At 41.2% G+C, this 15,164-nt stretch overlaps 1 protein-coding gene across 1 annotated transcript in view; it reads right to left on the reverse strand.

Annotated features, from left to right (window-relative positions):
* nsmaf (neutral sphingomyelinase (N-SMase) activation associated factor) overlaps window positions 1–15,164 on the reverse strand; it is a 91,926-nt gene that overhangs the window by 40,136 nt on the left and 36,626 nt on the right. The window contains exons 9-15 of the mRNA XM_020625024.1: window positions 6,847–6,899; window positions 5,838–5,967; window positions 5,665–5,736; window positions 5,478–5,586; window positions 2,303–2,479; window positions 2,110–2,189; window positions 1,918–2,008 (exon numbers count right to left, since the gene is read on the reverse strand). Of these exons, the coding sequence (XP_020480680.1) occupies window positions 1,918–2,008; window positions 2,110–2,189; window positions 2,303–2,479; window positions 5,478–5,586; window positions 5,665–5,736; window positions 5,838–5,967; window positions 6,847–6,899 (712 nt within the window). The remainder of the gene's footprint in view (window positions 1–1,917; window positions 2,009–2,109; window positions 2,190–2,302; window positions 2,480–5,477; window positions 5,587–5,664; window positions 5,737–5,837; window positions 5,968–6,846; window positions 6,900–15,164) is intronic.

Consider the following 15,164-nt stretch of genomic DNA (forward strand, 5'->3'; position numbering starts at 1 on the left):
TAATCCGATCTAAACCCGTTTGTCCGCACCGAAGCCTCTGGTGACACATAAAGAAGCCTAATCCACGATATAAAGGTGGGGCCAAAACCGTACTTTGATAAGGTAAAGAATAAGTAGTCCCACTCTACCCTATCAAAAGCCTTTTCGGCATCTAATGATATCACTATTTCATCACATAACTTCGGACTGGGAGAATAAATGACATTAAATAATCTACGAATGTTGTGCGTCATTTGTCTATTCTTAATAAAGCCAGTTTGATCCTCATGAATTATAGATGGAAGCACGTTTTCCAAGCGTGTAGACAACACTTTAGCTAGAATTTTTGCATCAACATTCAGGAGACTTATTGGTCTGTATGAAGCTGGTTCAAGTTTATCCTTGCCTTCTTTATGTAGCAGTGAGATAGAAGCCTGATAGAACGTAGCTGGGAGGGTGCCCAATTGTAACGATTCATTAAAGACTTCTAACAGAAGAGGGGCAATCTCAGAGACGTATGTTTTATAAAACTCCGATGTATACCCATCGGGGCCCGGAGCCTTTGAGCTTTGCAAACTATGAATTGCTTGCGATACTTCTTGCAAAGTGATAGGTGTTTCTAGAGAAACTTTATATTCTTCATTAATGGTGGGAATGTCCAATCCTTCGAAATAGCCCTCCAACAAGTCCCGCTGGCCGAGCGATTCGGAAGTATACAAGTTGATATAAAACTGTTTAAATTCCTGGTTGATTTTAGATTGATCCCTTGTTATGGTTCCTAACTTTGTGCGTATTTCGGCAATTTGGCTGGACGCTTCTTTTACTCGTAGCTGGTGAGCTAGATATTTGCCAATTTTATCCCCTTGTTCATAATATCTATATCTTGATAAATTAATAAGCTTCACTGTTTCTGTTGTGGAGAGAAGATTAAATTCGGTTTGCAGAGAAATCTTTTCGGTTAGTAAATCAGGAGAGGGGGAACTAGCATATCGTTGGTCCAGATATGAAATTCGTTCAGCTAATTTGCGCTTAGCCTCCCCACGGGTCTTACTCAGGTTTGAACTATATGCAATAATCTGGCCACGTACGTATGCCTTTAAAGCTTCCCACACTGTGCCCTTAGAGACATCTGATGTATTGTTAAATTCCAGATATACCTTTATTTGGGACCTAATTGCTGCAACATGAACTTTATGCATTAGTAGACTGTTATCCATACGCCAGGGTTTGCCATGGTATTTATTTGAGAAGTTCAACTGCATCTTTACCGGGGCGTGATTGGACAGCACTATAGCTTCGTAGTCAATATATTTAACTGAAGGGGCCAATTTAGAATCCACAAAAAAGTAATCTATTCTGGAAAAAGAATTGTGAGGTCGTGAGAAAAATGAATACTTCCTTTGGGTTGGGTTCATATGTTGCCATATATCTATTGTGCTAGTTGAGTCTAGAAACTGCTGTAGGATCTTGACCGATTTACCCAAGGTCTAAGTTCTATAAGAAGACCTGTTTTTCACGGGGTCTAAAACAAAATTAAAATCACCTGCTAAAATTAAGTTATGTGTATGAAGGTTAGGTAACCGGTTCAGAAAAGAGCTAATAAATTTATCATCATCATAGTTTGGAGCATAGATGTTTGCCAAAATCACTGGTGCAGTAAAAATTTTCCCTGTCACAATTATATACCGCCCATTTGGATCAGCCTGAACACTTGTTAATGTAAAGGGAATAGATTTGCTTATAACAACTGCTGTCCCCCACGATTTTGCTTTAAAATTCGAATGGTAGACATGGCCTATCCACTTCTTGCGTAATAGTAAAATCATTATCACAGTATGTAACTACAATTAGGCAGTGGAAAAAAACAAACGTGCACAAATCCACTGTGTACTGTGGCTCCAAACATGATGTATATTGGTGCTCAAGTGTGTGACATACCAACTCTGACCAGGTAAAAAAGAACGTAGCCTGGAGAAGAGTAGTGACTGCCATACATGAAGCGAGGTTCAGGCATGGCTCTGTAACGAGCCTGTAAACAAGAGGAAAATTCTGTACTTACTGAGGAGACATGCAGTCCAGAAACAAGCAAACAACAGTAAGCACTACATAACAAGTGAAGCATAGTCTCACCAGTAGTCTGTCCAGTCTCTCTTTGTTCAGAGCTCCCACAGGTTTGCTTAGGTCTCTGAACGTGGCAGGATTTGTCAGATCTGGGAGAGCGAGAGACTCATATCCTTTCAGCTCCATTCTTTACTGAGCTACATTTTAAAATGTAACTAACAGACAGTACAGAGTTAATAGTTGTTAAGGATTGTTGACCCACCTAATTTTGTGCCAGTGTAGTCAGCGATGACCCAGGGGAAGACAGGATACTGGGAGAGGTCATTGCAGCTGCGGTCGGCCAGGTTGTTCAGGTGGAGGAGGTACTGATAGTTACTGAGGTGACCACACTGCCACTGCAGCATGTAGCTCTCTGCTGTGTGCTCTGCCGTGTGGTTCTCTGAGCAAAAAGGACAAGTCGGGAACATGCTGTTGGGTTTCACTAACACTAATTTCCAAAGTCCAATAACAAGATTTCTGAAACGCTTTTAATGACAGCTGACAACCAAAGCGTGCAAAAACATGTTCAACACAACAGCCCCCAGAGCCACAGCATCACCAGAGCACAGCCACAGAAAAGAAGAAAGGGGAAAAAAACAAGAAAATCACCCTGATTTTCAATTGCATAATAACCCTATCTATTTCCCAACATTGCAACACAAAGGAATTTTACACTTACGTCACCTATTTGAAAATAACCAGTTCATATCATTTAATACACTAATCCAGAAGTATGGAGTTCAGAGACAACAGTTCCTCCAGTACAATTAACTAAAATCCATAATTAAGTCAAAGATTAGTGTAAAAAATAATCCACTACAACCCTCCAAATTAACTGAAGTGATTATGAAAATTACATCCTCCAAAAAAATAATATCCAAGCTATATAAACTCATATCAAGTACAGATTCAACAATAACAATACCAAAACTCAAATGGGAAAATGATTTAACTCTCTCCCTCAGCTCCGACTTCTGGACACAAATTTGCAATAACATCTTTTCTATGTCCAGCAATGTAAACTTACAACTTATACAAGACAAGACCATCTACAGGACCCATATTACACAAAGTAAAATGTTCAAAATGGGTTTCACTGACACAGACATCTGCTCACAATGCATTCTAGGTTGCACTGACAGTTATTTTCATGCTACTTGGACCTGCCAACCAGTTTATTCCCTCTGGATAGCAGTGACTGAGAAACTCTCCACCATCTTGGGCTGTAGAATTTCTCTTTCTCCATCACTTTGCTTACTCGGTAATGTGAACAGAAATCGACCACCTACCAATTAAATTTAAAAACCCATTAACTCTCTCCCTCAGCTCCGACTTCTGGACACAAATTTGCAATAACATCTTTTCTATGTCCAGCAATGTAAACTTACAACTTATACAAGACAAGACCATCTACAGGACCCATATTACACAAAGTAAAATGTTCAAAATGGGTTTCACTGACACAGACATCTGCTCACAATGCATTCTAGGTTGCACTGACAGTTATTTTCATGCTACTTGGACCTGCCAACCAGTTTATTCCCTCTGGATAGCAGTGACTGAGAAACTCTCCACCATCTTGGGCTGTAGAATTTCTCTTTCTCCATCACTTTGCTTACTCGGTAATGTGAACAGAAATCGACCACCTACCAATTAAATTTAAAAACCCATTCCTCATTTCTCCAGCTATTGCCAAGAAAACAGTCTTTCAAAACTGGAAAACAAAAAAATCACTACACATAAACCACTGGACCAACCTTCTGATAGAATACATCACAGAGAAGATGACATCCACTCACAAGAATAGTTTATCAGCTTCTTATAACACATGGAACCATTTTTAACACATTTAAACTTGAACCAAACACCTGGGGCTGAGGCCACGCACATTCCCACCAACCTCTAAAGACATAACAAGCTGATTTTATTAGTAGTATCTTATCATTGTTATTGTGATTTTTTTCCCCCTCCTTCTCCCTTTCTTGCCCTTCATAAACTGCATAAATTGTAAATACCCACACTTCACACCCTCACACACTATGATCTTGTTAAACACTCTACATCTTTTTGTAATGTCATGTATCTGTTGTCTTGTCCTGTTGGGCTAATGTGTTACTTTGTTTCAATTTTAAAAAAAGAAAAGAAAAGAACAAGAGACCAGACAGGAGTAAATACTTTTCCAGGTGTATATATTGTGTATTTATTTTGTTTTTATGTTGTGCACATTGCGGGCCATTGAGCTGGAATCGAACTCCTTGTATTTTTGAAATACTTGGCAATAAAGTTTATGCTTATACTTAAATAGTCGCCTACCTCAATCCCCCAAATAAATCAATTCATCTCGCATCAGAACATTTGGTCTTTGTCACGTCAAATGAACCTTTGAGGTTTGCAGCCTGACAAACCCAGCTTGTAACAATACACTGCCCAATGAATATTATTTCCAAAAGGAGCCTATATCATGTCACCAACAATGTTTCCTTCTATTATAAACATCCACATTCAAACACTTTAGCAAACTGTCTGAAAATACAAGCAGTATTTCAGTAAAACTAAATTAAAAAAAACTGCCTGTCATCATTTGTTGCTCTTTTTGTTGTTACTGTTCATCTTCAACTTCACAATAAATAAAATTATGCTGAATCATATTTGCATAAAAACCCTGCAATATGAAGCTACTTTACCATTCTTTATTTTTTTAATGGTTCAGTAACAGCTACCGTTGTCCATGAGGAGGGCTGAGAATGCAACTAGTACTTACAACAGTTGGGTACAACTCAATTATACTCAGCAAAAACTAGGCTACATTTAGAGTGAGGTATCTGGGTGAAGACATGAGTAACTACACATAACAAATGTTATGAAAAATCTTTGTTGTGTTTTATGAAAAGAATATTCAGAACTTTAAATCCTCAAATATCAAAATTGGTATTGATGTTAAAAATTCTGAATCAGAGTCAGGCTCTAATGGGTAGTTTAATTGTGGACTGATGAATATCTGATATTACTACACAATACTTTCCATCTTTACACATAAGCCTTCTTCTCTTTATTCCAAGTCAGGGTTCACATCATTTGATACTTTTTGTGAGAACCAAACTAAAATAAATGTAGCTCCAACCCGCACGTCCTCTCTGCCTTCATTAACTGGACTCCAGTTAGCTTTTTTTGACATCATTACCCTACAGGTTAACAGGGTGCACAGTGAATGTCTGAATGACGTATTTATCAAGGGGAAGAACAATTTAATGATTTGTGTTGGAAGTTAGAGTAAATCAAACTATCAACAAACTGAGAAACTACTACATTTTTAAGACAAATCAGAGTAAGTTCAGCACTTTTTTTTAGGAACTGAAGACATTCAGTAACAGATCACTGCTGCCGTTGAGTTTTCTCACCCATGAAAGCAGCAATGCAGTAGTAGATTTCATCTCTGTCTGCTGTGTCGTAAAACTTCAAGTAGATGTCAGAGCAGAAGTCACTCTCAGTACAGAACACCTCCAGACCCTGGGGGGAGGGAGACAAACATACGAACAGACAGTAGCACAAACATTTTAGGTATTATTATGTGCCCTGGTCACTTACCAGTGGTCTGAGTCCATGTCTTCGTTTGTAGATCCTCCTGACTCTGTGGAGTCTGATTTGAATCACATGTTCCTGACAGTGAAAGTAATCATTTGTAATGAGATGACAGTCATTTGGCATTTTACCGACAGCAATTAAGCAAGTGCCATGTCCACTGAAATTTGTTAGCTCACCGGATATCCGTTCAGGGGCTGAAAGTAAAGGTTTTCATCTGTTATGCAGATGTGGCCTGGATTGGACACCAGAGGCATGACCATTTCCACTGCACACTCCATGTGAGGCTTCTCAGCCACATTCTGAAAACTTTACAGCAACAATCACTGCTGGATCCAGCTGCACACTAGATAATTACCAGCTAGGGGTTGCACAACTTCTTTTATAATTGATATTTCTGTTATGAAAGTCAAGTCAACATCAACACTGTGTACTAAAGGTATCTCCCCAACCACCAGAATGAGAAGGAAAAGATGTCAAAATACACCAAGAGATGCCACATGGAGCTGAGATTTGTGCTTCAATATGAGTATTTTCAGCATGGTCTGCATTTACAAGAGAAAAGACTAAGGGTGGCAACTAAGTGACTGGTCTTGCATATGTGCGCATGGTTTGTTTGCCCATCTCCATTAAAGTGTAACATGTAGCCGTGTCCCCACTGTTTCAGGGAGATACATCTAGGACTGACGCAGATGGCGATGGGGTACTGTCCCACCAGTTCCCACTGTGATGCTCCCATGGCTTATGACTTTTAGACACTTTGTTTGGTGACTGTTTCATAAGCAGGGACAGACTGCTTAGCTAACAGCTTCTCCAGCCAGACAATGGTGGAATTCCACCCGATTGGGCAGTCGGTTTGGTATTTATTGTGCTTTTCAGCCATTTTTTCTGGGTACAGGTTGCCATTGCTAAGTAGTTAAAGTGCGTGACTACTCGATGTGCACTGACAGCCATCTGTGTCAGGTAAGGCGGTTCAAAGTGATGATCAGTCAGTGACTAGTTGACAACATGTTGAAAAGATCAACTGCGTGTGGTGAAGTTGACCGACTAATTTGTGCAACCCCTAATGACAGCATTAATTTGATTCATTATTACACCAAATTAAAACAGTACAACAAGCAAAATAAATCTAAGCAAGCGTATGCAAAAAAAAAAAACTAAAGACTCTTCAGGCAGATGTCAACATACCAATTTTTGTCAAATGATGACCTCGCCAGTCGTGATTGCAAATTGGCTTCAATCTAGATGTACAAAGAAGGAATACATATTTGATGATGGATGATTGCTTGGTTGGTTAATTTTATTTGATGATGCATATAAAATAAGCAACAATCACCCAGAATATAAATGCAACAAAGCCATAAGAATCATTTCTACTGTGGTCCTCAAAATGCAACATAAATTATTATACAGTTATGACTATATGATGGACACCAATGAAAAACAATTAGAAAATACAAAATGAAGAAGCATGAATATGTGGAATAAATACAGCTGTGTATAAATGTGTCCTAAATTATTTTAAAGATGTTTTCACTATCTTCTTCTAAGTTTATTTCAACTAATTACCCATAAATCATTGTATTATTTTTGTGCATACTAAACACATCATTCAAACATTCACAGTGTAGCTTGGAAAAAGTATGTGAACTAGGGGTGGGAGAATAAGAAAATCATGATTCCCATCTTCTACAATGCTAAATCAATACACAAATGCTAAAAATCGTAACTGTAATAACGTTTATGGGGAAAAAAAGGCAGAATTGAACTGGGGCGTCTATGCAACAGACGAACAGCAAACAACGTGCACGTAAAGTGCTGCCATGTCAAAATGTCACATGCTACCCTGATAATGGGCCTGTTTACTCATTATTTATGCAGTAGCATGGCGTGTATTACAGTATCATGTCGTAGGTGGCGCTCAGCTTGCACACAGCTTCCCAGAGCAAACGTGTGCATTCACCACAGCACCATGGCTGGGACGGCATATACCTCAACTAATTAAAAATACTGAAATAAAGGAAAACTAAGACTACAAAATAAATATAATATTAAAAAAAACATGAAAATAACAGTTTGACATTTAGGCGTATGGTCACATCGATCCAGTACCTTATCAGAGCTGCAGTGGTTTGCACATGGTGAGTGAATGAAGAGAGGCAGTGGCATTAGCAAGAACAAGCAGTGAATCCATGAAATAAAATATTTTCAGATCATTTTATGGTGGTTATGTTTTAAAGCACAGATCAACACGGCTGCCTGACCCTGCTGGAAGGATTTTGTGTGAAAAAAACTATGCTGTCAAAGCACATGCTCCGTCCTCTGTCTGTGATCTAGCAGCAGACACTGTCAAACATTAGTGATCTTGTTACTAACAGGTTCCTCATAACAATATTGTGCCAGTTTTAGGCATGTTCTTAGCCTTTCTTTAATGTTTAAAAATTATTTCTAGAGTTTCTATAGATTCTTACTCAAGTTAAATGATTATAGCATATTATGTACAGTTCACCTGCTGTAATACCACACTTTGCTCTGGCTTCCCTGCAGGTATCACTGTTCCATCTCATATTATCCTGAGTTTATTTGATATTGCTTATAATATGAAATACTTTACATACTGCTGGGTAGCTTCTGAATGTCCTACCAAGGATCAATAAAGTCTTCTGATAGTATTTTGTTTTGTTCCTTCGATTCTGTAAAACACCTTGTTTATCAAATATATGCAACACTGGCGGCACGTCAGGGGCAAACAGTGTGGCTGCACCTGAGCCTGCACCATCTGAGAAATGAAAATTAACTATGTACAGCAATGCTAAGTCAGTTGAGGGATTAATTAAGTTCTACCATTGAGGCTATTCTAATTTTACCTCCAAAATACCGTATAGCTGCATTTGCACCAACCACACAACATCCACACCCTCTCAGCATTCACAAATGTAGAATTTTAGCTTTGAGAAAAATGCTTAGTGCATTCATTCAACATATCACAGACATACAAAGGCAAGAGTGAGTGAGTTTTGGAATACAAAATTTCAAAACTGAAGAAAATTAATTTTTTTGTTTGTTCTGCACCATTTTCAGCAAAAGTGGGCAAAGATGAGCTAACATTTGCTAAAAGCAAAAGCGGCCACCCTGGCTAGCAACTCAGTGGTTTCTCCTCTATTACCATAGAGCTGCAGCCTGGACTTTTCCACTATGAAAATTATAAAGTTAATAAATTTGACCAAGTGATATCATGGAGAACTCTGCATCAACAAGGCTCAGCAGAATGTCATCGAAACAGGCGAGTACAGCCATTATATTCTAGTTGCAAGTTAAAGTGATGTAACGGCACTGTTTTGTATGTGTTTACATTTTGAACACCACCAGATGTAATGTTACAGACTCGCTGCAGTGAGGTGCAATTGTTGATGCACTTGCAGTGATATTTGTTTTTCTTACACAGCTACATGTATGTGTAATGCAACCAGACAGTGCTTCATTCAGCTGCTGAATCCTGAACTGCCAAAGCTGGTTTATGCCTGTTCAGAATCAGCTTTATTGGCCAGGTGTGACGGACACACGAGGAATTTGACTCTGGTACATCGGCTCTCAATGTGCAAACAGTAAACCAGCATAAGGCTGTGTAATATAACAAAACTAGAGAAATGCATTTCCTGTCGTAAATGTGTGTGGATGCTAATAAGCGGAAAGATTGTCCCGAAAATCCCTGAAATCAATTGCTGAAACAGCTGAAAGATGAGACGAAATGGCTGAAGTTCTTTGTTGAATAATCTGAAGAATGAGATGCAATAAAGTAGGAATGGCCTTGAAGAGCTGAACTTGAAGAGCTTTTCTAGCGAAGTTTAGAAAAGTTTTGCATAGAAGCATGAATGTCCTTGACGAGCTGAACATTTTGATACCTGAAAGTATGCTGAGTCTAGAATTTTCACAAGTAGTTGTGAATGTGAGGGAGGGAGAAGGGAAGGGGGAGAGAGACAGAGAGAGGAGTTATGTAGGGGCATGTCCCAATTGCGCTGCATTTTATGAACCACCAGATGGCACTCCAAGACTGTGTCATTGACTCAGCACTTTGAGCTCCCATTGGCATATAAAGTGCCAAAGAAAGGGTGGAAGATCCCAGAATATGGGATGCTTTAAAGCATCCACACAATAAGCAGTATTAACAGAAACACTGACAGCAACAAACAGTGCAAATAATGCAGAATAAGCAGTATAAAGAGACAGTAAACAATGCAGACAACAAACATCTCCATTGATTTGAGCGTGTTCAGCTCCAGGTTGTTGCGGCTACACCACAGGACCAGCTGCTCAACCTTCCGTCTATAGGCTGACTCGTCACCGTCTCGGATGAGACCAGTGACCGTTGTATCATCAGCAATCTTTAGAAGCTTGACAGACGGGTCCTTCGAGATGCAGTCGTTGGTGTTATTAGATATTAGTAATTGTTAGACCCTAATGTGTTAGTAATGCAATTTATTAAGATTCAATGTCTGCTCTAGTCTGTTTTGTTTCAAGGTTAGCAGACAGAATGTTGATTCTGAAAAGTGAACCATGGCACCAATTGTTTTCTTGTATTAAATCTAATGTTAGAATATTATGTCTGAATAAATGAATGAATGCCTACGCACAACGTGACAACATACACACACATTGAGATTCTTCATTTTGTTATGACCAGGTAGAAATGCAGCTGGAGCTCTAGATAAGAGATGGAGTCTGTGGACTGAGTTCATCTGGGGTTTTGTAATCTTTCTGTGTAAGTGGTTAGCCGAAACTTATAAATGTATTAGGCTTGGTGTGACCAGGGACTCCTTTTTCCAGCAGCAGTGTGTGTGTTTCTGGAGGAGGGAGCAACCCAGGTCATGTTTGTAATTTTTACTTGTGGTTTAAAATAAATCAGCACTAAATGAAGAAAGACGGACTCCTTCATTATTCAGAGCTGTCCAATTAAAAAACTGGGGTATTACAGTGTAGAGTGAAAACAGCAGAGGGGAGAGCACACATCCCTGGGGAGAACCTGTGCTTATTGTCCAGGTGCCAGATGTGGTTTTCCCCAGCCTCACCTGCTGCTCCCTGTCTGTCAGAAAGCTAGTAATCCACTGACAAGTGGGGGCAGGCACAGTGAGCTGGGTCAGTTTGGAGTGGAGGATGTCCGGGATGATGGTGTTGAATGCCCAGCACCAGTCTTTCAAAGGATTTCATAACTACAGATGTCAGGGTGACAGGTCTGTAGTCATTCAGTCCACTGATAGAGGTTTTCTTGGGGACTGGAATGATGGTGGAGCATTTGAAGCAGGAGGGGACTTCACACAGCTCCAGTGACCTGATGAGGATAAGTGTGAAGATGGGGGCCAGCTGCTAAGCACACACTTTCAAGCAGGAGGGGGTCACACCATCTGGGCCTGGTGCTTTTATGATCTTTTGTCTTTTAAAGAGGCCATGCACATCCTTTTTACAGATCGTTAGAGGTGGGGGGCTGGAGGGAATGGTGGTAAGGGTCGAGGGAGCAGCTGCTGGATCTGAGGCGGGGAAGGTGAGGGGGGAGTGTTGATTGTCAAACCTGCAGTAGAACACATTCAGGTCATCTGCTAGTTGGCAGTCCTCCACAGCAGGGGGGATGGTTTTCTATAGCCAGTGATGGTTTTCAGGCTCCCCCACACAGACGAGGGGTTGTTGGCTGAAACCTGAACTTTCCCTTGGCCTGGCTGTCCTGTCCCCACTTCTGTAAGCCTCCTCTTTGGCACGATGAAGCTGCTTGAGTCTGGCTGTGAACAAGGGCTTGTTGTTGTATGTGCTGAAGGTCTTTTTGGGCACACACACATCCTCACAGAAGCTGATATAAGATGTCACAGTGACAGTGAGATCATCCAGGTCTGTAGCTGCAGTCTCAAATACACTCCAGTCTGTGCAGTCAAAGCAGACCTGTAGCTCTGACTTCGCCTCCTCAGTCCAGCTCTTCACTGTTTTGACTACAGGCTTTGCAGCTTTAAGTTTCTGCCTGTAGGTTGGAATAAGACGGACCATACAGTGATCAGAGAGTCCAGTGGTCCAGTGTGATTTTGTCCCTGGTGGGACAGGTAACGTCCTGCCTGTATTTGGGCAGTTCGTGGGTGAGATTTGCCCTGTTAAAGTCCCCTAGAACAATGAGTGGAGAATCGGGATGTTCTAGCTCCAGGCTAGTTATCAGTTCTGCTAGGAGCCGTAGTGCGCTACCGTTAGCCTGCGGTGTTATGTACACTCCCATTAGCATGAAACTGTTGAATTCATGGGGAAAGTAAAAGGGTTTGCAATTGATAACAAGAGACTCTAGGTCTGCGGTACATGTCCTCTGTAGCACAGTGACATCTGTCCACCAACCTTCATTTATGTAAAAGCGGATTCCACCTCCTCTTGTTTTCCTGGACAGCTCCTTTACACGATCCGCTCTGTACACCTGGAAGCCCAGTACTTGAGTCACGCTGTCCACGATGAAGTCACTGAGCCAGGTCTCCATGAAGCACAAAGCAGCAGAGCGTGCAAAGTCAAAGTTAGTCCTGTTGATGAGAAGAATTTCATCCATTTTGTTGACCAGGGAGTGGAGATTAGCCAGGTGAATAGATGGAAGTGAGGTCCGTGTTCCCCTCTGACATAACCACACCATGGCATTTTTTTCCAGGTCCCGTATATTGCTGCTGCCCCTCAGCCACTGCACTAGTTTTGGTGTTAATTATACTGTTTAGGTATAGGTAGGTAGGTAGGTAGGTAGGTAGGTAGGTAGGTAGGTAGGTACTTTAGTGATCCCTCAATGGGGAAATTTCAGTGTTTCAGCAGCAATGGAGAACAAACAACATAACACCATGAAAAACAACCACCACATATATATCTTGATATAACAAATTTTATACATCTACATGCATAATATACCGTGGCTACTTTACTTTTTGCTATTGAATTACTGATTTTTGCCCACATTGAATCTGCCAATGTCCATAGTCTTTTCGTTGATTGACATTTATTTTTACTGGTCTGAGTAGGTGCTATTTTCTAATCGATTATAGCCAGGCTATATGTATATGTAAACATCAGTGACTTCAAACAAAGAAAATACACTCACACCAGACATCCTAAGAAAATGTCTGAACCTAAACAGAATGGTTGAAAACGTCCTCTGAACAAGCAGGCCTCATCCACAGCTACAGGAAACCCTTAATATAGGTTAAGTCCAGCTGTTCACTTACTTTTTCCACCAGAATTATTAGTGGTGCAATGGATCACTGTTGATCCAAGATCCGAACCGATCCCTCTCCACGGTTCGGTACGCACGTGATCCGAAGATTCGAGAAAAAAAAGGTCCCATTGTATGGTGCACGTGGTTAAGCGACAGTCATGACCAGCGGTAGGGACGCAAGCGGAGGAGCAGAGATTGAGAAACCTCCTGCCTCACTAAAATCTCACATGGGCGCATTTTGGCTTCCCCGTTAAATATATTGATGGGAAAAGGGTGGTGGATAAAACTATCACAGTTTGTCAACTGTGTGGCACGAGGAAACCATATGAGACTGGCAACACGTCGGGCATGGCTGCTCATTTGAAACGACATCACCCTGGTGTGACAGGAGCCAAGACGAAGGCTGTGCAACAGCCACTCATTACCGCAGCTTTTAAGCAGCCCTTTGCTGCCCAATTCGACCGGGCTAAAGCTATTACAAAAGCTACTGAGGTTTTTATAGCTGCAAACATGAGGCCATATTCTGTTGTGCAAAACAAGGGGTTTAAACATCATATGATAAATGTGCTTGAGCCACGCAATGATATCCCATCGCGCACCCACTTCATTGAAAAGATCGTCCCAAATATGTATGAGCAGGAAAAGTCTGCAGTTATGGCTGAACTGTCCCAGGCATCTTCTGTTGCCCTAACTACAGACGGGTGGACCTCCAGGGCAATGGAAAGCTACGTGACCATGACCGCTCATTACATCACAGCGGAATGGGAGATACGAAGCCCTGTACTGCAGACACGACCCATCTGAGAGTCACACAGGCACAAATCTGGCGCACGTACTGACGGAAGCAGTGGCAAAGTGGAGGATAAACAGGCCCAATGCTAATATCCCAGTCACAACAGATAATGCCAAAAACCAAATAAATGCAGTGAATGAGGCAGGGCTGGGCCCACAGATAGGGTGCTTTGCACATGCAATTAATTTAGCATCCCAAAAGGGAATCACTAAGTAAAATGGACCGCCTACTTGAGAGGATAAGGAAGGTGGTTTCCTACTTCCACCGAAGCACAACAGCTGCTCATGTGCTTAAGACCAAGCAAGAAATGCTACAGCTGCCTACTCATAAGCTCATACATGATGTCACAACAAGGTGGAATTCCACTTATGATATGTTGGAGCGTTATCTTGAGCAGCAGGCAGCTATATACTCTGCACTAACAGACAAAACCCTAAAGAAAAATGTCAGAGACATTGTCACCTTGTCTGATAATGATAAGCTGCTCAAACTGCTCAAAATGGTTACAACTCTGTTGAGCAGTGAAACTGCACCATCTGTGTCCATGATCCTGCCTCTGAAAACAAAGCTCCTACAATCCATGGCACCAAGTGAGAAAGACATGTTAGGTATTTTTTTAGTTAAGACTGCCATTCTAGAGGACCTGAAGCCCAGATACACTTCAGCACAAGACTACCTTCACAGATGTACTGCACTTGATCCAAGGTTCAAGTCCCTATCTCACCTAGACCTTGCCCTACACCTGAGAGCTACTCCAGGTTGTTTATGTTCCAGGATAACTAGATAGAAAGTGACTACTGTATGATATGTTTAGCCGTAATCTTAATCATAATATCTTCCTAGGCTTAATGTCCGGACATGTCCCTGAATGTCCAGAATGTTCTTAGATACACACCACTTAATCAACACTCACACACATTGATTTTCTCCATGTTTTGACTACTACTACGGTCAGCTGTAAAGCTGGCATATCAGGTGACGCCACGGTTTGACGTTCCTGGTTAGAATGGGGCTAGCCCAACCAAAGAGATAAATGTATAGTTTATTGTGGTTCAGGGTCTTTCATTCTTCGTCTGCCTGCGTGCAGTATTGGAGGTGGAAGAGACTTGGACGTGTAATGTTAATTTTACCTGTGATCCTTTGAATAAACCAGCACGATTTTTTATATCCAAGTGGACTGCCTCGTCTCTGAGGCAGTCCACTTGAACAGCAGTTCCTGGTCAAAAGAACTGGAAATTAGCCTTCAAGATGGTGCTGTGAACCCGTGGGCCAGCCGAACTCTTCAGACGACCAAGTCCACTTTCCTGAGCAAATGGTCCTGATCCAACAGCGGCGTTCCTATACCAAATCCGACATGCAGTCCTGATTTCGACTGGTATCATTTCCTGGTCTTCAGTTGGAGAGCGGCGCGGTCCCACACATCAACTAAGCCCGGGCAGAAAACAAGGTAAGCGGAACCTTTGTTACACATAAACTCCGCACATTGAATTATTTCCAAATTAA

The sequence above is a fragment of the Monopterus albus genome, unplaced genomic scaffold (genome assembly GCF_001952655.1).
Source record: "Monopterus albus unplaced genomic scaffold, M_albus_1.0 scaffold343.1, whole genome shotgun sequence".
In the NCBI taxonomy this organism is placed as follows: Eukaryota; Metazoa; Chordata; class Actinopteri; order Synbranchiformes; family Synbranchidae; genus Monopterus; species Monopterus albus.